The sequence below is a fragment of the Thalassophryne amazonica genome, chromosome 21, assembly GCF_902500255.1.
Source record: "Thalassophryne amazonica chromosome 21, fThaAma1.1, whole genome shotgun sequence".
In the NCBI taxonomy this organism is placed as follows: domain Eukaryota; kingdom Metazoa; phylum Chordata; class Actinopteri; order Batrachoidiformes; family Batrachoididae; genus Thalassophryne; species Thalassophryne amazonica.
Genome location: NC_047123.1, coordinates 533,766 through 560,702, shown reverse-complemented (window position 1 = coordinate 560,702; position 26,937 = coordinate 533,766). Strand labels below are relative to the sequence as shown.

The 26,937-nt window shown below is 43.3% G+C and overlaps 1 protein-coding gene across 1 annotated transcript in view; it reads right to left on the bottom strand.

Moving 5' to 3' along the window:
* The window catches only part of stxbp6l (syntaxin binding protein 6 (amisyn), like), a 63,380-nt gene extending 36,814 nt beyond the window's left edge, over nt 1–26,566 (bottom strand). The window contains exons 1-5 of the mRNA XM_034162354.1: nt 26,436–26,566; nt 21,678–21,853; nt 5,952–6,082; nt 3,923–4,217; nt 3,757–3,855 (exon numbers count right to left, since the gene is read on the bottom strand). Coding sequence (XP_034018245.1) covers nt 3,757–3,855; nt 3,923–4,217; nt 5,952–6,082; nt 21,678–21,831 — 679 coding nt within the window. The 5' untranslated portion in view covers nt 21,832–21,853; nt 26,436–26,566. The remainder of the gene's footprint in view (nt 1–3,756; nt 3,856–3,922; nt 4,218–5,951; nt 6,083–21,677; nt 21,854–26,435) is intronic.
* Between the last annotated feature and the right edge of the window lie 371 nt (nt 26,567–26,937).

The window sequence follows — 26,937 nt, the reverse complement described above, 5'->3', positions numbered from 1 at the left end:
CCCATTCAGAATGACTCACGCTCCCATCCCTCCCATTCAGAATGACTCACGCTCCCACCCAGCTCCCATTCAGAATGACTCCCGCTCCCATCCCGCTCCCATTCAGAATGACTCCCACTCCCATTCAGAATGACTCCCACTCCCATCCCATTCAGAATGACTTCCACTCCCATCCCGCTCCCATTCAGAATGACTCCCGCTCCCATTCAGAATGACTCCCACTCCCATCCCATTCAGAATGACTCCCGCTCCCATCCAGAATGACTCCCGCTCCCATCCAGAATGACTCCCGCTCCCATCCCATTCAGATGACTCATGCTCCCACTCAGAATGACTCCCGCTCCCATTCAGAATGACTCCCACTCCCATCCCGCTCCCATTCAGAATGACTCCTGCTCCCATTCAGAATGACTCCCACTCCCATCCAGAATGACTTCCACTCCCATCCCGCTCCCATTCAGAATGACTCCCGCTCCCATTCAGAATGACTCCCACTCCCATCCATTCAGAATGACTTCCACTCCCATCCCGCTCCCATTCAGAATGACTCCCACTCCCATCCCGCTCCCATTCAGAATGACTCCCCGCTCCCATCCCGCTCCCATCCCGGAATGACTCCCGCTCCCATCCCGCTCCCATTCAGAATGACTCCCGCTCCCATCCCGCTCCCATTCAGAATGACTCCCGCTCCCATCCCGCTCCCATTCAGAATGACTCCCCGCTCCCATCCCGCTCCCATTCATAATGACTCCCGCTCCCATTCAGAATGACTCCCACTCCCATCCCATTCAGAAATGACTGCAGCTCCCATCCAGTTCCCATTCAGAATGACTCCCGCTCCCATCCCGCTCCCATTCAGAATGACTCCCGCTCCCATCCCGCTCCCATTCAGAATGACTCCCACTCCCACCCAGCTCCCATTCAGAATGACTCCCGCTCCCATCCCGCTCCCATTCAGAATGACTCCCGCTCCCATTCAGAATGACTCCCACTCCCATCCCATTCAGAATGACTTCCACTCCCATCCAGCTCCCATTCAGAATGACTCCCGCTCCCATTCAGAATGACTCCCACTCCCATCCCATTCAGAATGACTCCCACTCCCATCCCATTCAGAATGTCTTCCGCTCCCATCCCGCTCCCATTCAGAATGACTCCCGCTCCCCATTCAGAATGACTCCCGCTCCCATTCAGAATGACTCCCACTCCCATCCCATTCAGAATGACTTCCACTCCCATTCAGAATGACTCCCACTCCCATCCCATTCAGAATGAGTCCCACTCCCATCCCATTCAGAATGACTTCCACTCCCATCCAGTTCCCATTCAGAATGACTCCCGCTCCCATCCCGCTCCCATTCAGAATGACTCATGCTCCCATTCAGAATGACTCCCACTCCCATCCCGCTCCCATTCAGAATGACTCCTGCTCCCATCCAGCTCCCATTCAGAATGACTCCCGCTCCCATCCCGCTCCCATTCAGAATGACTCACGCTCCCATTCAGAATGACTCCCACTCCCATCCAGCTCCCATTCAGAATGACTCCCGCTCCCATCCCGCTCCCATTCAGAATGACTCACGCTCCCATTCAGAATGACTCCCACTCCCATCCAGCTCCCATTCAGAATGACTTCCACTCCCATCCAGCTCCCATTCAGAATGACTTCCGCTCCCATCCAGTTCCCATTCAGAATGACTCCAGCTCCCATCCAGTTCCCATTCAGAATGACTCCCGCTCCCATCCCGCTCCCATTCAGAATGACTCCCACTCCCATTCAGAATGACTCCCACTCCCATCCCATTCAGAATGACTCCCGCTCCCATCCCGCTCCCATTCAGAATGACTCCCGCTCCCATCCCGCTCCCATTCAGAATGACTCCCGCTCCCATTCAGAATGACTCCCGCTCCCATCCCATTCAGAATGACTCCCACTCCCATCCCATTCAGAATGTCTTCCGCTCCCATCCCGCTCCCATTCAGAATGACTCCCGCTCCCATTCAGAATGACTTCCACTCCCATCCTGCTCCCATTTGGAAGAATGTTTGGCTTCTGTGGGTGTGAGTGGAGAAACTGGAAATATAACAACATTTTTATTTTATTTTCATTTTACATACAGTCCCAACTTTTTCTGATTTGTGGTTGTTTCTGTTCCATTTCTGAAATTACAGAACTGCTATAAAGAAAAGTGTGAACATTTTATTGTTTTTTAAAAAGTTTGTAAAACAAACACAAACACCAAACTCTTATAAAAAAGGAAAAAATACACAAATGTGCTGGAAAAACTGAACAATGCAGACTGATTTGACTCATGTAACTTACTTTGAAATAAATGAAACTCAGAACTGCAGACTGATAACTTTGTAAAATAACAAAAATCAGCAGCTTGTATTTTTATTCAGACTAGAGTTCCTTTCCTCTTTTTTCTCCTCCTCAGTCACGTTTTGTGCTTGAACATAAAACAACTACATTAAGTCACGTAAAATAAATATCTGTGTAAAATAACAGCCAGTTAAAGTTCAGAGTTCTCAGCTGCTTTACGTGATTTCTGCTTCTGAACGTCACTGCAGAGTTTCTACACATCAGGTTTTTTAAACACACGTGTGTGATTTTTATAACGCTCATTCATATATTCTCATTTTTTAAGGAATTTTGACCAATTTATTTCATGTCAGAATTTCAGTCTAACTCTCACCGACACATGCACACGGACACGTGCACACGGACACGTGCACACGGAGTGAACAGGACGAACCGTCAGTCCAGAGAGAAATAAAGGCAGCGCCACAGTTTGTTTCTTATAACGTGTTGCTTCACTGTGCTCGGCGTGCGCTCTCCCCGTGCACTGACTGAAGCGGCTCACACCCTCATTCAAGTCTAAGCTTCAACACATTCAACAAAGCCTATTCTCAACAAACACTGAAGTACTGTTGAAGTACTTATGAGCAAGACACACCTTCCAACTTCGTGCTGACCTGCGAGTTAGAATTCCTAACAAAGGTGGATGAGGTTAAAGAGTGCGTCCCGTCTCCAACCATTCCAAAAGTCTGGTCAGGCCAGAGATCTGTTTCAAAGAGCTGCTATTGTGTCGGCTTCACTCACACAAAGTCTTTGTCTTCGTAGGATCCACAGAGAGGCTTTTCTCTGCAGACTGACAACAAACAGCCAAAGGGGAAAAGAAGTCATGGGACTGTGCAGTTCAAACATCAGAAACCTGGAACCAAAAATTCCAGGGAGTCTCTGAAGGTCCTTCTGCCAAGTTCATTTTGAAAAGTGATTCTTATCATTTATCATCAAGCTGTTCAAATGATGGTTTGTTGTTGTTTGGTTCCTGAAGAATCATTTCCTATAAGTCTGCAGTAACAAGGGATGGCAGAAAAGAGGAGTGAAAAATACCCCAGATAATTAAAGAGCCACTAGAACAAAGTTCTCTTATTAAAGCAAAAGCTGGGAATTTTTGTATCTTTTTGCATGCTTGATGAAGGACAGAAAGAGAACCTTTTGTAATGGCCTGGACATGATGGAATAAGGGTTCCAGAAGCAGGCAGCCATATGACTGGATGAATGTTTGTTTGATCCCTAAATGGATCTTGTCCCATCCTCATTATGCTGACTAAGGTGATCTGAAACAAGGCATGAATTACGAACTGCAGCAGTGAAGCTGCTCCTTGTTCAACAGACTGAGGAGGAACACGTAGCTTCAAGATTTAGCGTGGATTCAATTAAAAGACACAGACTGGAAGTGAGAGTCCTACCTTGACCCTGTGAGTGACGTGAGCGTGTGACCATCCTGTACTTCAAACGGTTCAAGAAGACTTTGCACCGATAGATGAACAGGTTCATGGTGCAGGCATCTGGCAGAAGAAGGACAAAATGTTACAGCCGTGGTATAAAAGCTTTGCAAACATGAAGTCCCAGTACCTCCGGTCAGCTTGGACTGGCAGTTAATGAACTCAGTCTGTCTGGGAGGAACCGAGCTCTTTCGTTGGGCCTGCAAGGTCCTTGGTCCATGACCCTGGGTGGACAAGCTTGTACCGGCTGCACCCTGGTGTTGGGCACTCTGTTGGCTCACCTTGCCCAGGCTGCATGCCTTCCCTTCCCAGTAGGTGTGGCATGCCTGATACAGGATCTGGATGAAGATGCACTTTTCTGCTGAAGACCTGGCCACCCACTGGTCCACTTTGCTGTTGAATACCAGGTCAAAATCTGGGCTATCCTAGAAGACCCATATGGAGGAGAAAGGAGATGTTCTAGTGAGGTAATCTGCATTGTCAATGGGTTCGCAGAAAAGGCCGACATGGTGCACAAATTTTACACTCTCAGAAGTTCACCACCTTTCAAATCTGCACCATCTAAACCAGTCTGGGACAGCTGCTGTAAGAACAGCATACAGGTGAATCGCACAAATAAAAATATGAAAAAGATCTGTTTTTTCATGTATTTCACAAAGTGAACATTTTATATATTCTAGACTGAAAGCATGTAAACTATAAAATGTTTCCAGCTTTTCTCATTTTAATTTTGATAATTGCAGCCTACAGCTCCAAAAACAGAAAATGCACATCTCAAAATATTACAATATTTCATAAGATCAGTTAAAAAAAAATACATACAGGTTTTAGAATATAGAAATATGGAATGTGTGAAAAGTATGTTCATTTATGTGCTCAGTACTTGATTGTGGCTTCTTTTGAATAAATTCCTACACATCAGTGTGGGGTGGAGGTGATCAGCCTGTGGACCTGCTGAGGGGTTCTGGACGTCCACATTGCTTTGACAGCAGCCGTCAGCTCGTCTGGATTGCTGGTCTGGTGTCTCTAAGCTTGTGCTTGACAAAACCCCATAGAGAATCTATGAGTCATTGTCTATGGGCCCAATCAAGTACAGTAACACCATGGTCAGCAAACCAGGTACTCATGCAGTGTGGGCAGGTACCAAGTCCTGCTGGAACAGGAACTCAGCATCTCCATAAAGCTTGTCAGCAGATGAAAGCATGGAGTGCTCGAAAATCTTCTGGATGGCTGTGTTGACTTTGGACTTGACCAAACACAGTGGACCAACAGCAGCAGAGGACGTGGCACCAAATCTTCACTGACTCTAGAAACTTCACACTGGACTTCAAGCACCACGGATTTTGTTCCTCTCCACTCTTCCTCCAGACTCTGGGACCTTGATTTCAAAATGAAATACAAAATTTACTTTCATCAGAAAAGAAGCCTTTGGACCACTGGGACAATGGTCCAGTTCTTTTTCTCCTTAGCCCAAGTAAAACTTTGACATTGTCCTTGGTTCAGGAGTGTCTTGACATGAGGAATGAGACACTCATAGTCCATTTCCTGGACATGTCTGTGTGTGGAGGTTCTCGATGCATTGACTTCAGTCTCAGTCCTCTCCTTGTGAAGCTCCCACAAGATCTTGAATTGGCTTTGCTTGACAAGGTTCTCAAGGCTGTGGTCATCCCTGTTTGTACGTCTTTTCCCTTCCAGTCAACCTTTCATGAATTTGGTTAGATCCAGCACTCTGCGAACAGCCAGCACCTTCCAGCAGTGACTTCCTGTGTCTTACCCTCCCTGCGGAGGACGTCAGTTAGTGTTTTCTGGACAACTGTAAAGTCAGCTGTCTTCCCCATGGTTGTGGTTATGTGGACTGAACCATACTCATGGGATTTATACTGCAGTAACACTGACATACTTAAACTTGAAATTAAATATTCTAATATTATAAGAGTTGGGGTTGTTTTTTTAGCTGCAGGCTGTGATTATCAAAATTAAAATAAATAAATGCTTGAAACATTTTACTTTATATGTAGTGAGTCTAGAATATACACAAATTTTTTCACTTCCTGAAATAGCTGACAAAAATATTGAAGCTTTTCTGAGATATACCTGTGTGGACCAAAGTGGTTCTAGAAAGGCCTTTGGACTGTCTTCTTGTGATCGTTCCTGCTCACCTTGTTGGGGTTGATGCCGTTGACCTGTTGAAGCTGGTCCACTGTCCACTGGGATCGCCTGGTAAAGGAGGAGGAGCCTCCAAACTGCTTCACCTTTGTAAGAAGGAGCTGATGAGGCCTTGTGTTGGTCACTGTGGAGGTGAAGAGTTAACATGAGTTATTTTTTAAAAGCAACTGGAAGAGTACCTATTTTGTCTGTATCACAGTGGAGCAGAGAAGGAAAACAGATCAAATGTAGGACTGCATCTCCTACGTGCCTTCTGGCAAACTGGAGCCGAACTTGCCTTTTTAAATGATAGTTTATTGAATTTTGCATGAAGACAACAAAGAAAAAACACAGCACAGACTTGCCAAAATAGAAAGAAGCAATAACGTACATAGGTTACATCAGCACACATTTGGATCACAGACTATTGTTTGTATTAGGATCATGTCAAAGGAAGAAATTTAACTTCAATTTAAATGCGAGTCTATGACTTTTTCATGAAGACAAAGTGCAGGAGTCCTTTCTGCAATAGATAATCAAGGAGAGGCACCATATTTTATAAAAGACCTTTTGTAAAGTAGTGAAGCGTCACCGCTCATCTGTTGAAAAGGTGCAGGATTTAGTAGAGACTTCCAAGTAAAACGGAAAAAAATCTGCACACTTCAGGTCTGTGCAAAATAGCTTGTTCAGTCCCACATTCAGTAAAACTCACCTAAACCGTCATCGTATAAACCAGATATTCACAGTCACTGGACAAAAAAAGCCCCAAAGTTTTTGTATTGTTTTCCATGTAATAAATACTGTATATAACGGATTTTGTATAACGGATTTTTCACTCATATCAGATAAAATGTCTCGTCCGATCACAATGTATTTCCATTAAAAACCCGAGCAGTCTGGATGTGCACAGTAACAGAGGTACAAATTAAAGTTTACCTCTGACACACAGATTTGAGGAAAGTGGGATCAGAGTCATTTCTGTGATTAAAAGTCCAACCGTTAAGTTTTTTCAAACTGTGTTCAGACTTCAGCCTGAGGTGCACCTGTTAAATCAGACACAAACGGCTGTGATTTTACACTTTTCTGCTTTCACTGCTTCGTGTGCCATCAAATTTTAATAGTTTTTACAGTGTGCACACTGATTAATGGATCAGAAAAGTCTGCATCACATTTACAGCACAAAGTTGGTAAAAGAGGAAAATGTTCAGTTTACTTTTGATTTGGAGGTGATGATTGTAGAAAGAAAAGCTTGTTGAGGGTCAAATTAGTCCAGAATAAAGTATAATCCAGAGACGGAGAACTTTAAAACTCCTACGCACGTCATTGTATGACACAGTTACAGCTGCCTAAATCAGGCTTTAAATGAATTAAATAAATCATAAATTGTAAATTTGATAGTTTAACTATGTTTATATTTATTTTGATAGCACCTGGACCTGGATGTGTTGCTGTATGTGGTTAAATGATATTTTTTTTTAAATGTTGAAAACATAAAAGTGATTAGTGATTGATCTCTGCTCTCTTCCACAGCATGTCTTTTTCCTGCCCCTACATGAGCCTGGTTCTGCTGGAGGTTTCTTCCTGTTAAAAGGAAGTTTTTCCTTCCCACTGTCGCCAAGTGCTTGCTCACAGGGGGTCGTTTTGACCGTTGGGGTTTTTCTGTAATTATTGTATGGTTTTTGCCTTACAATATAAAGCACCTTGGGGCAACTGTTTGTTGTGATTTGGCGCTATATAAATAAAATTGATTTGATAAAAGGTTCATTCTGTAGTTCAGCACAGTTGGAACCAAAAGGGAGCCATGTTCTGAGTTAACGTCACACTCCTCAATAGAGGCACTTGGGGGGAGGGGGGAGTAAGATTAGACCTAGCCCTTGTAAAGTGTCTTGGGGCAACTTGTGCTGTGATTTGGCATTAGATAAATTAACTGAACTGAGTTGCTAGTGCAACAATGGAGCAGCTGACAGGACTTTTACTGTTCAGAGACATGGTGGAGTGAAGGCGAGTCTGCTGCATCAGTCAAACTTTCTCCCTGGACTTTTAACTGTCCACAGACCTCATGTGAGACTTTCCTGTGCTTTGAGCTGCAGCTCTTTCAATTATACTCAACAAAAATATAAACGCAACACTTTTGGTTTTGCTCCCATTTTGTATGAGATGAACTCAAAGATCTAAAACTTTTTCCACATACACAATATCACCATTTCCCTCAAATATTGTTCACAAACCAGTCTAAATCTGTGATAGTGAGCACTTCTCCTTTGCTGAGATAATCCATCCCACCTCACAGGTGTGCCATATCAAGATGCTGATTAGACACCATGATTAGTGCACAGGTGTGCCTTAGACTGCCCACAATAAAAGGCCACTCTGAAAGGTGCAGTTTTATCACACAGCACAACGCCACAGATGTCGCAAGATTTGAGGGAGCGTGCAATCGGCATGCTGACAGCAGGAATGTCAACCAGAGCTGTTGCTCGTGTATTGAATGTTCATTTCTCTACCATAAGCCGTCTCCAAAGTCGTTTCAGAGAATTTGGCAGTACATCCAACCAGCCTCACAACCGCAGACCACGTGTAACCACACCAGCCCAGGACCTCCACATCCAGCATGTTCACCTCCAAGATCGTCTGAGACCAGCCACTCGGACAGCTGCTGAAACAATCGGTTTGCATAACCAAAGAATTTCTGCACAAACTGTCAGAAACCGTCTCAGGGAAGCTCATCTGCATGCTCGTCGTCCTCATCGGGGTCTCGACCTGACTCCAGTTCGTCGTCGTAACCGATTTGAGTGGGGAAATGCTCACATTCGCTGGCGTTTGGCACGTTGGAGAGGTGTTCTCTTCACGGATGAATCCCGGTTCACACTATCCAGGGCAGATGGCAGACAGCGTGTGTGGCATCGTGTAGGTGAGCGGTTTTCGCACAGCCAACAGCCATTGTCGTTGGCTGTTGTCTTGGCTGAACCTCTACTGGTGGTTGGCTCTCACTGCGGTATTGTATCACTTCCTGTTCCGGAGCACAGCGGTGTTTTGCTGTATCTGTTAGCTGTTTGATCTGCGCAGTTAGATTGATCTAGTTAACTAGACAATGATTTGTTTCCCAGTGTAATCTTTACGTGCCTTAACTAAAGCACTCCGTCTGCTGAATCACCTCTAAATTATTTACACATTATTCACTTTGTGTGTTTTTAGGAATCCGCTAGCTTAGCGCAGCTACTAGCTCTTAGCCGGTTTAGCATGGCAGCTTCTCCTGTCTCTCCTGCACTTTTCTGCTCTGGGTGTGAAATGTTTAGTTATTCCTCGGCCGCCTTTAGCAGTAATGGTACTTGTAATAAGTGTAGCTTATTCATAGCTTTGGAGGCCAGGCTGGGCGAATTGGAGACTCGGCTCCGCACCGTGGAAAATTCTACAGCTAGCCAGGCCCCTGTAGTCGGTGCGGACTAAGGTAGCTTAGCCGCCATTAGTTCCCTCCCGGCAGATCCCGAGCAGCCGGGAAAGCAGGCTGACTGGGTGACTGTGAGGAGGAAGTGTAGTCCTAAACAGAAGCCCCGTGTACACCGCCAACCCGTTCACATCTCTAACCATTTTTCCCCACTTGGCGACAGACACACCCGCTGAGGATCAAACTCTAGTTATTGGCGACTCTGTTTTGAGAAATGTGAAGTTAGCGACACCAGCAACCATAGTCAATTGTCTTCCGGGGGCCAGAGCAGGCAACATCGAAGGAAATTTGAAACTGCTGGCTAAGGCTAAGCGTAAATTTGGTAAGATTGTAATTCACGGCGGCAGTAATGACACCCAGTTACGCCAATCGGAGGTCACTAAAATTAACATTGAATCGGTGTGTAACTTTGCAAAAACAATGTCGGACTCTGTAGTTTTCTCTGGGCCCCTCCCTAATCGGACCGGGAGTGACATGTTTAGCTGCATGTTCTCCTTGAATTGCTGGCTGTCTGAGTGGTGTCCAAAAAATGAGGTGGGCTTCCTAGATAATTGGCAAAGCTTCTGGGGAAAACCTGGTCTTGTTAGGAGAGACGGCATCCATCCCACTTTGGATGGAGCAGCTCTCATTTCTAGAAATCTGGCCAATTTTCTTAAATCCTCCAAACCGTGACTATCCAGGGTTGGGACCAGGAAGCAGAGTTGTAGTCTTGCACACCTCTCTGCAGCTTCTCTCCCCCTACCATCCCCTCATTACCCCATCCCCGTAGAGACGGTGCCTGCTCCCAGACCACCAATAACCAGCAAAAATCTATTTAAGCATAAAAATTCAAAAAAGAAAAAATAATATAGCACCTTTAACTGCACCACAGACTAAAACAGTTAAATGTGGTCTATTAAACATTAGGTCTCTCTTTTCTAAGTCCCTGTTGGTAAATTATATAATAATTGATCAACATATTGATTTATTCTGCCTTACAGAAACCTGGTTACAGCAGGATGAATATGTTAGTTTAAATGAGTCAACACCCCCGAGTCACACTAACTGCCAGAATGCTCGTAGCACGGGCCGAGGTAGAGGATTAGCAGCAATCTTCCATTCCAGCTTATTAATTAATCAAAAACCCAGACAGAGCTTTAATTCATTGAAAGCTTGACTCTTAGTCTTGTCCATCCAAATTGAAAGTCCCAAAAACCAGTTTTATTTGTTATTATCTATCGTCCACCTGGTCGTTACTGTGAGTTTCTCTGTGAATTTTCGGACCTTTTGTCTGACTTAGTGCTTAGCTCAGATAAGATAATTATAGTGGGCGATTTTAACATCCACACAGATGCTGAGAATGACAGCCTCAACACTGCATTTAATCTATTATTAGACTCAATTGGCTTTGCTCAAAATGTAAATGAGTCCACCCACCACTTTAATCCTATCTTAGATCTTGTTCTGACTTATGGTATGGAAATTGAAGACTTAACAGTATTAACTTTAACTAGTAATGACTTCATGACTTTCTTTGCTAATAAAATTTTAACTGTTAGAGAAAAAATTACTCATACCCATCCCAAAGACATATCGTTCTCTTTGGCTGCTTTCAGTGATTCTGTGCTAGGACCAATTTTATTCACTTTATACTTGCTTCCCTTAGGCAGTATTATTAGACAGCATTGCTTAAATTTCATTGTTACGCAGATGATACCCAGCTTTATCTATCCATGAAGCCAGAGGACACACACCAATTAGCTAAACTGCAGGATTGTCTTACAGACATAAAGACATGGATGACCTCTAATTTCCTGCTTTTAAACTCAGATAAAACTGAAGTTATTGTACTTGGCCCCACAAATCTAGAAACATGGTGTCTAACCAGATCCTTACTCTGGATGGCATTACCCTGACCTCTAGTAATACTGTGAGAAATCTTGGAGTCATTTTTGATCAGGATATGTCATTCAAAGCGCATATTAAACAAATAGTAGGACTGCTTTTTTGCATTTACGCAATATCTCTAAAATCAGAAAGGTCTTGTCTCAGAGTGATGCTGAACAAACTAATTCATGCATTTATTTCCTCTAGGCTGGACTATTGTAATTCATTATTATCAGGTTGTCCTAAAGTTCCCTGAAAAGCCTTCAGTTAATTCAAAATGCTGCAGCTAGAGTACTGACGGGGACTAGAAGGAGAGAGCATATCTCACCCATATTGGCCTCTCTTCATTGGCTTCCTGTTAATTCCAGAATAGAATTTAAAATTCTTCTTCTTACTTATAAGGTTTTGAATAATCAGGTCCCATCTTATCTTAGGGACCTCATAGTACCATATCACCCCAATAGAGTGCTTCGCTCTCAGACTGCAGGCTTACTTGTAGTTCCTAGGGTTTTTAAGAGTAGAATGGGAGGCAGAGCTGTTGTGTGGGCCGCCAGAAGAGGAGGTACTGCTGGCCCACCACCAGAGGGCGCCCTGCCTGAAGTGCGGGCTTCAGGCACGAGAGGGCGCTGCCGCCATGGACACAGCCGGGGGTGACAGCTGTTGCTCATTACCTCTTGACAGCTGTCACCCATCTACTCAACATCATCTCACTCCATAAAGACCAGACGTCATCTCCACCTCGTTGCCGAGATATCATACTTCATAGGAGGTAATACTCTCCGCCTTTTTGTGAGATTTGTAACTCTGTTATTGAGAATTTGCAGGAGAACCGGTCGTTTGTGAGGAAGCTATGCAAGACGGCGCTCCTTTTCAGCTGAGACCGCTGCAACATATTGAATGAGAGGTGGAGGTGGCATTCCCACCGCTGTTGTTACTGGGTGTACACACACCCACACTTGACTGTCTTTGTTCTTCGCCAGCAGTACCAGATCCGACAGTCAGGGACGGTGATCACCTGGGAATTCGGGACTTGGCGGCTCCAGTATTCACCAGGTTCTGGGGCGGCGGAAATCGTGTGGTTCCGGCTCTTCTCAGGACAGACGTCTTCTATCCTCGAGCCTGCCCACACGTCACCTCTGTGTATTGACTGTTATGATATTCTGTGATTGTCTGTATGTTCGTTGTGCACATTCACAACATTAAATTGTTACTTTTTGGCTCATCTATTGACCGTTCATTTGCGCCCCCTGTTGTGGGTCCTTGTCACTACACTTTCCCAACACAGAGCCTTCAGCTTTCAGGCTCCTCTCCTCTGGAACCAGCTCCCAATTCGGATCAGGGAGACAGACACCCTCTCTACTTTTAAGATTAGGCTTAAAACTTTCCTTTTTGCTAAAGCTTATAGTTAGGGCTGGATCAGGTGGACCAACATTCCACAGGCCACAATTGACAACCTGATCAACTCTATGCGAAGGAGATGTGTTGCACTGCATGAGGCAAATGGTGGTCACACCAGATACTGACTGGTACCCCCCCCCCCCCCCCCGAATAAAACAAAACTGCACCTTTCAGAGTGGCCTTTTATTGTGGGCAGTCTAAGGCACACCTGTGCACTAATCATGGTGTCTAATCAGCATCTTGATATGGCACACCTGTGAGGTGGGATGGATTATCTCAGCAAAGGAGAAGTGCTCACTATCACAGATTTAGACTGGTTTGTGAACAATATTTGAGAGAAATGGTGATATTGTGTATGTGGAAAAAGTTTTAGATCTTTGAGTTCATCTCATACAAAATGGGAGCAAAACCAAAAGTGTTGCGTTTATATTTTTGTTGAGTGTATATTGTTGGCTGTAATTTACCATCGATCTATAGACTTTTTTTTCTCACTGATTTGCAGATGTCTTGACTGGATTTAGGTTGCAGTCTGAGATTTTTAAGTGCTGACAGGATACACTGCTGGCTTGGGACTTTAAAAAAAAATTAATCAATTCTTTCAGTGTTTTACAACCTGTGACTGATCCAAAACACATGAACTGGACCTGTTTTTTTTTTTGTTGTTTTTTTTTCTTATAGATTATTTCAATCAGGGATTTCTGTGTTTTACTGTTTTACTGTTCTTGGATCATTCAGCAGTTTTGATATTTTATCTCCTGGATCCAGCAGTTGAAGGAAAACTAACCAAATGGTGCTTTGCCTGAAGAACCTTAGGCACAGATACATTATTTGTAACCTGAGTAAACCACACACACAGACTTTAAAGGTCTGGAGAAGAAAATAAAATTCAACAGAATGACAGAGGTATGTCCAGATCACAAAAGAAAAATAAATTACAAGAACATTGTAGCAAAAAGAGACTGTTTAAAAGAGAAAAGTATGTACAAAACTGTGGATATGGCACATAAACATTTCCCTCATTCCGTGTGTCATGTGACCTGACTGTTTAGTTCCAGTGGCATTCAAAGTTCTAACAGCAGTTGTGTAGAAACTGTTTTTCAGTCTGTTTGTTCTTGCTTTAATGGTCCTGCACCATCTGCCTGATGGCAGCAGCTCAAACACAGAGTGTCCAGGGTGGAACGAGTCCTTTAGGATGGTCTTGGCTCTCCTGAGATGGTCAGAGCCATGAAGGTCCCCCAGTGTGGGTAGAGGGCACCCAGTGATCTTCTCTGGAGCTCTTTCCTGTTTGCCCCGTGAAGCTGGTAAACCACATCCAGAGGCAGTCTGTGAGGATGCTCTCCATGGTAGAGCGGGAAAAAGACACCAGACATCTCTGGTTGATGTTAGTTTTCCTGAGGATTTGCAAAAAAGTGGAGTCTTTGCTGTGCCTTCTTTACCAAGTGTGTGGTGTTCCTGTCCCGGGGCAGTTTCTCCTCTATGTGGACTCCCAGAAAACAGAAGTCCCTGACCCTTTCCACACAGGTTCCCCCCAATGTTAACAGGCTGAATGTCTGGTTTCTCCTGAAGTCTGTGATTAGCTCCTTGGTTTTGGATGTGTTCAGGAGCAGCAGTGGGAGTAATGACATGTGACTTCTAACCAGTTTTTAAAAAAAAACAAAAAAAACACTTCACTGCCGGTGTGAGTGCAACAGGCCAGTCGTCACTGATGCTGGTTATGGGGGTTCTTGGGTAGGGGCACTATGTGGAGGTCTTCAGGCAGACTATGTCAGGGACCAGTTGAAGATTTGGTGAAATCCCAGTAGATGGTCTGCACAGTCTGTCAGCACCCATCCGGAGACCCCCCTCAGTGTGCACCTCACCTCATACTCCCCCACCGTGACATTACTCCCGGCCACTGGCGGTGACGTGGCTGCTCCTGGTTTCACAGTCTCGAAGTGAGCAAAGAAGAGATTTACGACACAAACAAACTGGTGAGGGACAAACACACCCAGTGAGCCTATATGACCCGAGGTGGTAATCAGCAAATCAGAAACAGGTGCGCATGGAAAGCACCAGAACAAGGGCGTGGCCAGAGTGAGAGAGAGAGAAACACCCATCACCAAGAACCAAGAGACAGACAAGAGAAGCAGAGACAGACAGAACCAAGCAGAAAAACCCAGCAAGAGAATAAACAAACAAAAACCAATGAAATGCAAAAATAACCAGGAGATCACAAGAACAAAATAAAAAAAAGAGAAAACCAAACAAAAACTCAAACCCTGACAATAAGATCACGTTGGTGTTCAATTGTAACTATACATGTATCTTTAACCAGTTCCTCATCTTCTCGTAAGTATACTAAATACATCATATAACCTGTAAAACCTGGTGCACGCTGAACACAGTCTGTGTACGCTGGTAACACTTGGCTCTCTGTTGGGACTGTTTACACAGAGACTGCTACCTGCTGCTTTGGACTTGAATTAACAGTCTTTTTCAAGACTTTTTTACCTTTTTACTTTTTTTTTTTTTTACTTTTTTACTGTGCTCCAACGCCTAAGGAAGACCTCTAACGGTCGAAACATCGCGACGGAGCACTTTTATCAGCTAACTTTCATCAGCGTTGGCAAGCTAACTAGCTTGCTAACGCTTTCGTTTTTTATTTATTTATTTATTTTTTTCTCTTTTAGCACTGTTGTCGTGCGTTGCCTGTGCTGCTCCACAGCGTGTTTAGTTGATTTTTATTTTATTTTAGCACCGTTGTCGTGCGTTGCCTGTGCTGCTTCATGGCCTGTTTGGTGCCTTGATTGGGGCACTCCTTCTGCTGAATCACCTTTAAATTATTTACACATTATTCACTTTGTGTGTTTTTAGGAATCCGCTAGGTTGCGTAGCTACTAGCTCTTAGCCGATTTAGCATGGCGGCTTCTCCTGTCTCTCCCACACTTTTCTGCTCTGGTTGTGAAATGTTTAGTTATTCCTCGGCCTCCTTTAGCAGTAATGGTACTTGTAATAAGTGCAGCTTATTCGTAGCTTTGGAGGCCAGGCTGGGCGAATTGGAGACTCGGCTCCGCACCGTGGAAATTCTACAGCTAGCCAGGCCCCTGTAGTCGGTGCGGACCAAGGTAGCTTAGCCGCCGTTAGTTCCCCCCTGGCAGATCCCGCGCAGTCGGGAAAGCAGGCTGACTGGGTGACTGTGAGGAGGAAGCGTAGCCCTAAACAGAAGCCCTGTGTACACCGTCAACCCGTTCACATCTCTAACCGTTTTTCCCCACTCGACGACACACTCGCCGAGGATCAAACTCTGGTTATTGGCGACTCTGTTTTGAGAAATGTGAAGTTAGCGACACCAGCAACCATTGTCAATTGTCTTCCGGGGGCCAGAGCAGGTGACATCGAAGGACATTTGAAATTGCTGGCTAAGGCTAAGCGTAAATTTGGTAAGATTGTAATTCACGTCGGCAGTAATGACACTCGGTTACGCCAATCGGAGGTCACTAAAATTAACATTAAATCGGTGTGTAACTTTGCAAAACAATGTCGGACTCTGTTGTTTTCTCTGGGCCCCTCCCCAATCAGACCGGGAGTGACATGTTTAGCCGCATGTTCTCCTTGAATTGCTGGCTGTCTGAGTGGTGTCCAAAAAATGAGGTGGGCTTCATTGATAATTGGCAAAGCTTCTGGGGAAAACCTGGTCTTGTTAGGAGAGACGGCATCCATCCCACTTTGGATGGAGCAGCTCTCATTTCTAGAAATCTGGCCAATTTTCTTGGATCCTCCAAACTGTGACTGTCCAGCGTTGGGACCAGGAGGCAGAGCTGTGGTCTTATACACCTCTCTGCAGCTTCTCTCCCCCTGCCATCCCCTCATTACCCCATCCCCGTAGAGACAGTGCCTGCTCCCAGACCACCAATAACCAGCAAAAATCTATTTAAGCATAAAAATTCAAAAAGAAAAAATAATATAGCACCTTCAATTGCACCACAGACTAAAAACAGTTAAATGTGGTCTATTAAACATTAGGTCTCTCTCTTCTAAGTCCCTGTTGGTAAATGATATAATAATTGATCAACGTATTGATTTATTCTGCCTAACAGAAACCTGGTTACAGCAGGATGAATATGTTAGTTTAAATGAGTCAACACCCCCGAGTCACACTAACTGTCAGAATGCTCGTAGTACGGGCCGTGGCGGAGGATTAGCAGCAATCTTCCATTCCAGCTTATTAATTAATCAAAAACCTAGACAGAGCTTTAATTCATTTGAAAGCTTGTCTCTTAGTCTTGTCCATCCAAATTGGAAGTCCCAAAAACCAGTTTTATTTGTTATTATCTATCGTCCACCTGGTCGTTACTGTGAGTTTCTCTGTGAATTTTCAGACCTTTTGTCTGACTTAGTGCTTAGCTCAGATAAGATAATTATAGTGGGTGATTTTAATATCCACACAGATGCTGAGAATGACAGCCTCAACACTGCATTTAATCTATTATTAGACTCTATCGGCTTTGCTCAAAAAGTAAATGAGTCCACCCACCACTTTAATCATATCTTTGATCTTGTTCTGACTTATGGTATGGAAATAGAAGATTTAACAGTATTCCCTGAAAACTCCCTTCTGTCTGATCATTTTTAATAACATTACATTTACCCTGATGGACTACCCTGCAGTGGGGAATAAGTTTCATTACACTAGAAGTCTTTCAGAAAGCGCTGTAACTAGGTTTAAGGATATGATTCCTTCGTTATGTTCTCTAATGTCATATACCAACACAGAGCAGAGTAGCTACCTAAACTCTGTAAGGGAGTTAGAGTATCTCGTCAATAGTTTTACATCCTCTTTGAAGACAACTTTGGATGCTGTAGCTCCTCTGAAAAAGAGAGCTTTAAATCAGAAGTGTCTGACTCCGTGGTATAACTCACAAACTCGTAGCTTAAAGCAGATAACCCGTAAGTTGGAGAGGAAATGGCGTCTCACTAACTTAGAAGATCTTCACTTAGCCTGGAAAAAGAGTTTGTTGCTCTATAAAAAAGCCCTCCGTAAAGCTAGGACATCTTTCTACTCATCACTAATTGAAGAAAATAAGAATAACCTCAGGTTTCTTTTCAGCACTGTAGCTAGGCTGACAAAGAGTCAGAGCTCTATTGAGCTGAGTATTCCATTAACTTTAACTAGTAATGACTTCATGACTTTCTTTGCTAACAAAATTTTGACTATTAGAGAAAAAATTACTCATAACCATCCCAAAGATGTATCGTTATCTTTGGCTGCTTTCAGTGATGCCGGTATTTGGTTAGACTCTTTCTCTCCGGTTGTTCTGTCTGAGTTATTTTCATTGGTTGCTTCGTCCAAACCATCGGCATGTTTATTGGACCCCATTCCTGCCAGGTTGCTCAAGGAAGTCCTACCATTATTTAATGCTTCAATCTTAAATATGATCAATCTATCTTTGTTAGTTGGTTATGTACCACAGGCTTTTAAGGTGGCAGTAATTAAACCATTACTTAAAAAGCCATCACTTGACCCAGCTATCTTAGCTAATTATAGGCCAATTTCCAACCTTCCTTTTCTCTCAAAGATTCTTGAGAGGGTAGTTGTAAAACAGTTAACTGATCACCTCCAGAGGAATGGTCTATTTGAAGAGTTTCAGTCAGGTTTTAGAATTCATCATAGTACAGAAACAGCATTAGTGAAGGTTACAAATGATCTTCTTATGGCTTCGGACAGTGGACTTATCTCTGTGCTTGTTCTGTTGGACCTCAGTGCTGCTTTTGATACTGTTGACCATAAAATTTTATTACAGAGATTAGAGCATGTCATAGGTATTAAAGGCACTGCGCTGCGGTGGTTTGTCTAATAGATTACAGTTTGTTCATGTAAATGGGGAATCTTCTTCACAGACTAAAGTTAATTATGGAGTTCCACAAGGTTCTGTGCTAGGACCAATTTTATTCACTTTATACATGCTTCCCTTAGGCAGTATTATTAGACGGTATTGCTTAAATTTTCATTGTTACGCAGATGATACCCAGCTTTATCTATCCATGAAGCCAGAGGATACACACCAATTAGCTAAACTGCAGGATTGTCTTACAGACATAAAGACATGGATGACCTCTAATTTCCTGCTTTAAACTCAGATAAAACTGAAGTTATTGTACTTGGCCCCACAAATCTTAGAAGCATGGTGTCTAACCAGATCGTTACTCTGGATGGCATTTCCCTGATCTCTGGTAATACTGTGAGAAATCTTGGAGTCATTTTTGATCAGGATATGTCATTCAAAGCGCATATTAAACAAATATGTAGGACTGCCTTTTTGCATTTACGCAATATCTCTAAAATCAGAAAGGTCTTGTCTCAGAGTGATGCTGAAAAACTAATTCATGCATTTATTTCCTCTAGGCTGGACTATTGTAATTCATTATTATCAGGTTGTCCTAAAAGTTCCCTAAAAAGCCTTCAGTTGGTTCAGAATGCTGCAGCTAGAGTACTGACGGGGACTAGCAGGAGAGAGCATATCTCACCCGTGTTGGCCTCTCTTCATTGGCTTCCTGTTAATTCTAGAATAGAATTTAAAATTCTTCTTCTTACTTATAAGGTTTTGAATAATCAGGTCCCATCTTATCTTAGGGACCTCGTAGTACCATATTACCCCATTAGAGCGCTTCGCTCTCAGATTGCGGGCTTACTTGTAGTTCCTAGGGTTTGTAAGAGTAGAATGGGAGGCAGAGCCTTCAGCTTTCAGGCTCCTCTCCTGTGGAACCAGCTCCCAATTCAGATCAGGGAGACAGATACCCTCTCTACTTTTAAGATTAGGCTTAAAACTTTCCTTTTCGCTAAGGCTTATAGTTAGGGCTGGATCGGGTGACCCTGGACCATCCCTTGGTTATGCTGCTTTAGACGTAGATTGTGGGGGGGTTCCCATGATGCACTGTTTCTTTCTCTTTTTGCTCCGTATGCATCACTCTGTATTTAATCATTAGTGATCGATCTCTGCCCCCCTCCACAGCATGTCTTTTTCCTGTTTTTTTTTCCCTCAGCCCCAACCAGTCTCAGCGGAAGACTGCCCCTCCCTGAGCCTGGTTCTGCTGGAGGTTTCTTCCTGTTAAAAGGGAGTTTTTCCTTCCCACTGTTGCCAAGTGCTTGCTCATAGGGGGTCGTTTTGACCGTTGGGGTTTTTCATAATTATTGTATGGCCTTGCCTTACAATATGGAGCGCCTTGGGGCAACTGTTTGTTGTGATTTGGCGCTATATAAGAAAAAAGTTGATTGATTGATTGATTAAAACGGTGACCACAGCCTGTGTCTTTGACCTTGGAGTCACTCTTCTTATTCATTAAGTTATACAGGACCAAAAACAATAGTTTGATTCACATTAAAAACACACACACACAATAAAAGAACTGTTTCACATTAAAAGTTGCAGTTACAGAAAGAATACCTGATAGCTGTTCCTTCCCATGTTAAATTCAGTTATGTGCATTATTAAAGTGTTCTTAAGCTGTACCATAAGGCTTCTTGTCATATTTGACATTTATTTCACAAAGACATAAAGAATCCTTGTGATAATTACTTTAATAGGTTCATAACCAGCCCACAGAAACATAAGAATTCTGACTTTTTTCCCTTCATCATCCCTGTTGAAGAAGAAGAGTTTCATTATTTAACGTGGGTAGCCAGCGAAAGCATTTTATTGGCAGCTTATTTCCAGAGGTGCCCACAGCACACGTCTCCTGCAGAAGTTCTCTGATGACTCCGCCCTCATTGGACTCATTATGGACGACGATGACGCAGAGTACAGAGGACTAACGCAGGACTTTGTTGACTGGTGTCAGAGGAACCACCTCCTCATCAACGCGGGGAAGACCAAGGAGATGGTGGTGGACTTCAGACGCCGCCCCACTACACTCCCCCCAGTGAACATCCAGGGAAGGGACATTGAGAGAGTGGACTCATAAGTACCTGGGTGTTCATCTGAACAAACTAGACTGGACTCACAACACAGACACTTTACAGGAAGGGTCAGAGCTGCCTCTACCTCCTGAGGAGGCTGAGGTCTTTTGGAGTGAGGGGGCCACTCCTGAGGACCTTCTATGACTCTGTGGTGGCTTCAGCCATCCTGTACGGTGTGGTCTGCTGGAGCAGCAGCATCACAGAGAGGGACACGAAAAGACTGGATAAGATCATCAGGAAATCCTGCTCTGTCCTGGGCTGTCCTCTGGACTCTGTGCAGGAGGTGGGGGACAGGAGGGTCCTGGCTAAACTTACATCTATGCTGGACCACGAGTGTCACCCCCTGCTGGACGTTCTGTCTGCTCTGGAGAGCAGTTTCAGTGACAGACTCATCCACCCTCGCTGTGTGAGGGAGAGATTCCGCAGATCGTTTCTCCCGGCTGCTGTCAGACTGTACAATGATCAGTGGTCATACTGTGGTAACCATAACAACCAGGACAATAATCATGTCATTACCTGCTGTATTTATTAGGTGCAATAATTTAACTTATGGTGCAAACTCAAGTCACTTTACCTACTATATTTTAACCTGTCGATATTGTAAATATCAGAGTAACTTATCGTACATTTCACGGTGAAGTCATTTTATCTGATCACACTCACATCCTGACGGTGTATATCATCCCGGCAGTGCAGCATTGAACTGAACAATGGTAGTCTCAGCTTTACCCGGCACTCAGTGCTTTTTTTAGTTCTTGTTTTTAAGAGATGCTTGTTGTTTTATTTCATGCCCTTCCGTCTTTTCCTACTGTTCTATGCTGCGATGTGACACTGAAATTTCCCCATTGAGGGATGAATAAAGGCTTTTCTTATCTTATCTCTCATTCCTCGCCAGCACATCTGTTCAAGGTGCCATTTGGAAGCTGGGCTGCCACCAGGAAGCAAACCCGGATCGCTAGCATCCCAGTCCAGCGTGTAAACCATTACACCACTTCCCTTTGATGGTATGATGATAGTCTTTATAGGACTATGTGATGTCATAAAGTAAGAGCAACAACAAGAATGACAAAAAGGAAATGTTTCATGTCGTAATCCTACCTGACAGGCACATGAATGTGACATAGTTGGCTTTTCCTCCAGGTGGTAGGAAGGACACCCGCTTCCTTTTTCTCCTCTGCACCTCCACTGCCACCAGGAGGTGCTCATCACGAGGGACAAACAGCTCTTTGTTAATGGCAGACTGAATGTTCATTGTAGAGCTGAGATCAGCAGCTGATGGATGAGGTCAGAGGTCAGCAACTCACAGGGTGGAACAATAATTCAGCCAATAAATGCAAAAAACAAACTGTGGATCAGGTTCAGTGAAAGGAACGGTGGTTCCATCCCCGGCTACTGGTGTCTGTGTGTCAAAGTATCCCTCAATAAAAAGTCATGCCCAAATTAATCTCAGTTGAATGTTAAGGAGGAAGATCTGCTGTACAGACATACACGTTTTCATGTTACCAACACAAAATGTTCTGCAAGTGATGTGGAGACTGTGTGTCCTGTGTATGATGTTATCCTGCACCTATACCCATTTATTCTAGTTAAGGGTCAAGGGGGAGCTGGAGCCTATCCCAGCAGTCAGAGGTGGGCTTCATCCTGGACAGGACGCGCCAGTTCATCACAGGGCCACATAAACATACTCTCACCTACAGTCAATTTATAGTTTCCAGTTCACCTAATCTGCATATCTTTGGAAGTGGGAGGAAGCTGGAACTCCCAGATTGAAGCAGTGTGAACACAGAGATAACATGTAAGGATCTCACAACCTTCTGGCTGTGAGGTAACAGTGCTAACTATGAAGCCACCACACCGTTCCCTATGCATACACCTTGCAGATATTTGAGGGCTTGTTGGCAGGATTGGGACTCCAGCCACCACAAAAGACTTCACTATGCGTAACATCGGAAATTAAGATTTCTTGTTTGCACATTCTGTGGGAGGGACTTTGCTGCCTTCTTCCACTGGAGGGTAGCACATGTCATGATGGGGATAGGTTGAATTTGTTGGAATCCTCATCTCTAGAAAAGACAACCACCAAAGAACACCAAGGGTCCTGTCTCTGAAGGGCTCCAAGTGCTGTGGTGCTGAGTTGGTCATCCACTACAAGTTGAGCATGGCTTAGATGAAATTCTGGGCTGGATAAAGAGCTGAGAAAAGCAGGCTGTGACAGTGCTGAGGGTAGATAAGGAGGTATGCTTCAAGAAATATGTCAGCAAGTGATTTACCCTTTGTGGTCTAGTGACCCTCAGACTGCTTCCTTCAAGCTTTCAAACCTTGTTGTGTTGAATCCATTTGGTGCATGTGTGACCACACATTGCTATTTAGGAGTTTATAATCTGAACGTGGGTAGTACAGTGTGTTAGTGGTTAGCACTGTTGTTTCACAGCAAGAAGGCTATGGGGTCGCAAAGTTTGCATGTTCTCCCCGTGTTTGTGAGGGTTCCCTCCAGCTGCTCCGGCTTCCTCCCACATCCAACGACATTAGGTTAGGTGAATTGGACACTTTAAATTGTCTGTAGGTGTGAATGTGTTTGTTTGTCTATATATGGCACTGTGACAGACTGGCGTCCTGTCCAGGTGAACCCTGCCTCATGCCCTATGACAGGCTCCAGCTCCCCACCCTTAATGGGAGTAAACGATTATAGAAAATGGATGGATGGATAATCTGAATGCAAAGAGAGTGGCTGGGCATGAAGGGATTAGATTACTCTGGTTGATTAGAAATGGATCTGTTCTGGGGGGAAAAAACTGTTCATTCAATTAACTGCACTTTTATTGTCGCGCTGTTGAATGTAGATGTGAGCTTTGTTTTTCTGTTAAGTCTGTGATTAGTGTTTCAGAAAAAGTTTGGATGATATGCAAAATGTGTATTTAAAAAACCCTATATGGATTTTTACAATTCATTCACTTCTGTTTCACTTCAGACAGTATGAAGCTGATATTTCATGTTTTTTCTTTTTCTTTTTTGCCAACTTCATTTTGTTTGTTAATATACTTCCATTCTTGCTACATATTCCACAGAATGTTGGGAAGGGGGAAAATTAGGACTCGTAATGAGGTGAAAATAAATAAATACATAATGATGTTCTTTCAAACAGGTGACTGTATTAATGATTTGGCACAAAGGAAGGATCCATGAAAGCAAAGATGGGCAGAGGATCTCCAGTCAATAAATATGTGAGAAAATTATTGAACTCTTTGAAAACAATGTTATGCATTTCTCCATTTACAATGCAGAATATCATTAAACATTTCAAGGAATATGGAGGAATTTCAATGTGTAAAGGTCAAAGGCCAAGCCTAACCGTAACGCCTGTGATGCCGCAGATGGCAATGCAGCATGAATTCAACAATGTTGCCACAGTTACTTTGAAAAAGTAATCCAATTACTGATTGCTCCTTGAAAAAGTAACTTAGTTAGTTTGCTGATTACTCAATTTAAAAAAATAACTAAGATAGATTAGGGTTAGCACAGGCTGAGATCAGTTACTTTCAGCAGCTGCCAACAACAACACCCCCCCCCCCTTTTTTTCTTCATATGATGCCTTCGAGACAATGTTTGTTGTTCCAGGGCGAACATGATACAAAACCACATTCTGCACACATTACAATGGCATGGCTGCAGAAGGTGAGGGGTACAGATGCTGGCCTGCCTGCAGTCCTGACCTGTCCCCAATAGGGAATGCATGGAGAATTTTGAAACAAAAAATGCAACAATGTCGCCCCTGTACTGATGGACCCCTTAAAATGTGTTTGCAGGAAGAATACGACAAAATAAAACCCAAAACACTTCATCACTTGGTGTGCTCAACACCAAAATGTCTTTTAAGTATTGTGAGAAGGAACAGCAACATAATGTGGTAGATGCTTTAGTGGAAAGAGTGCCTTCAATGCAGGAATAGATGAATATTAATAAATAAAATAAAGTTGACATGGGGAAAAAAAAAACATGGAATATCTTGGGTTCATGCTGTCTGCAATGAAATAAAACTTTAAGTAAATGTAAGAATCACTGTTTTGTTGTTGATGCTTGTTTGGGTTTATTTATTTTTGCATTTTACACAGTCCCAGTTTTTTGTGATTTAATGTATCAAAGTAAAAAAATTAAGTCCCTTCGGCTGCTCCCTTGTTTGCACTCGGGGTCGCCACAGCAAATCCAAGGTGGATCTGCATGTTGAATTGGCACAAGTTTTACGCCAGATGCCCTTCCTGACGCAACTCCACATTACATGGAGAAATGGGGCAGGAGTGGGATTTGAACCCGGAACCTTCTCAACTGAAACCAAGCGCATTAACCACTTGGCCACCACCCCTGCTGCTTTAATGTATCAAAGTACATGTTACAAATATCAAGATGAATTACACTATGTAACAAATTGTTATTTTAGTTTTGTTCCTGGGTACACAGTGTGTTTTCTTAACCTGTTATGCCTTTAACTGCTAGAACTGTCCAGAATTATCTAGAAATTTCAGGATGAATGTAGTCATTTTTCCATAGACATAAGCAGTTGAAATATAACACTTAGAAGCCAGGAACAAAAATTGTGTTACATAGTGTAATCAGCCATCTTCATTTGTCAGGACCTTTAAGAACTGAATCCCTAAAACTATAAAAACAGTTTGTCCACCTGCTGCAGCAGGAAATGAGTAAACCAGTTATTCAAGTTCTGGTTTCTCCATTATTTATGACTTATAGTTTTCTTTTTTTGTGTTTGGTTCAGTTTCATGGTCTTGTGAAAGTCTGTGTACGTGCACCATGTGAGGCGTCCTAAATATTTTACGTTGTGCCGGCCCTTTTCTTACAAAATGATAAATAAGCTGCATTTCTACAGCGCTTTTCCTCCAGATGCTCAAAGCTCTTTACAATGATGCATCACATTCATCTTTTATACACACACACACACACACACACACACACACAGAGAGAAAGTGGAGAATTAAAGATGCTGTTTGTTTGTTGTTGGTCTGTCAGAGAAATGAAGTGGGGATGTGGTGACGAGTTCACAGCGCTGACCTTATGTCAGTGCAGCTGACATCACGTTTAGACAAACACGCACATGGGTACAAACAATGAGGATGATCTTTCTATTGGCACACGGGCACTGTGTGCTAAAAGTGTCGGTTGTTGAGTGGAAGTGGACAGTAACTGTTCTGAACGCTCCTCTGTAACGAGTGGCTGGAGATTTTAGTTGTTTCTTTGGCCTTGATCACACCTCGCACTGATTGGTTGCCCCGTCAAGTCTGCCAATGTGCACTGGTGTCACATGTCACAGAATCCACAACACCACAGAACCGCTTTGGGTCCTGGATGGCAACCACCCAAGCAGACAACTAGTCTTTGCCTTAGTGATTTGTCTTTTTTTGTCTCTAAACTGATTCTATTTAGTTTAACAGAAAAAAAAATGTTTCAGCTGTGGAAAAAGTGAGGGATATTATCAAATAATATATTTTTAGATTTTGACAACAAATGATTCAGATATATAAATGAAGATGACTGTAAAATATTAGACCAAAAAAAAAAAAACCCTTCATGACTTGAACATAAAATCTACATAGAGCATAAAAATGACAAAACTGATTCAGTCATTTCAAATCTGAACTGTGTTTTGGAATTTTTTTTTTTGTCTGTGAGCTTAAGAGGATAATTAATGTGACATCAGTTTAAATATTTTTAAACTGAAAAAAACAAATATCGAAAAGCTACAAAATGATTCAAAACATTTCCACAAAATGATGATTGATCAATAAAGATATGAATAAACTGTTAATCACTGATACCACATAAAGTGAGAACATGGATCCAAACGGTACCTTTCGTTGTGTTGATCCAGACTGAGTCCGTCATTCCGGTTGTCACATCCTAATATTAAAATCTAAAATATCAAAACAGCAAACAAACCGCAATCCATCACATGCCCAAGTGCTCTGAGATCACCGTGCACGCTGAGATCACCGTGCACCACTCAACCAGGGTGAGGGGGCGTGGCCTCTGGGTGAGGGGACGTGGCCCCAGTGCTGTGTGTTTCTGTCGTGAAAATAAAAGACCAAAAGAAAAACAAAACCTGCACCATTGAAGCAGCCACCACCAAAAGTCCAAGTTCTTTAGAAAGGTGTCAGACTATGAATGACACTTTGGTCCAGTGCTGCTTCACGTTTTGCATTTTGTATCTCCAGTTATCCAGCTTCATGATGAAGTGGCACAGAGGAGATTTTGTGTAGTAAGAAGACCTGAACGTTCAGCTACAATTTGCTAGAAGGTACATCTGAGATCCAAACCTAGATTGAATGTTTTGGTGAAAGAAAATCCTCCTCTG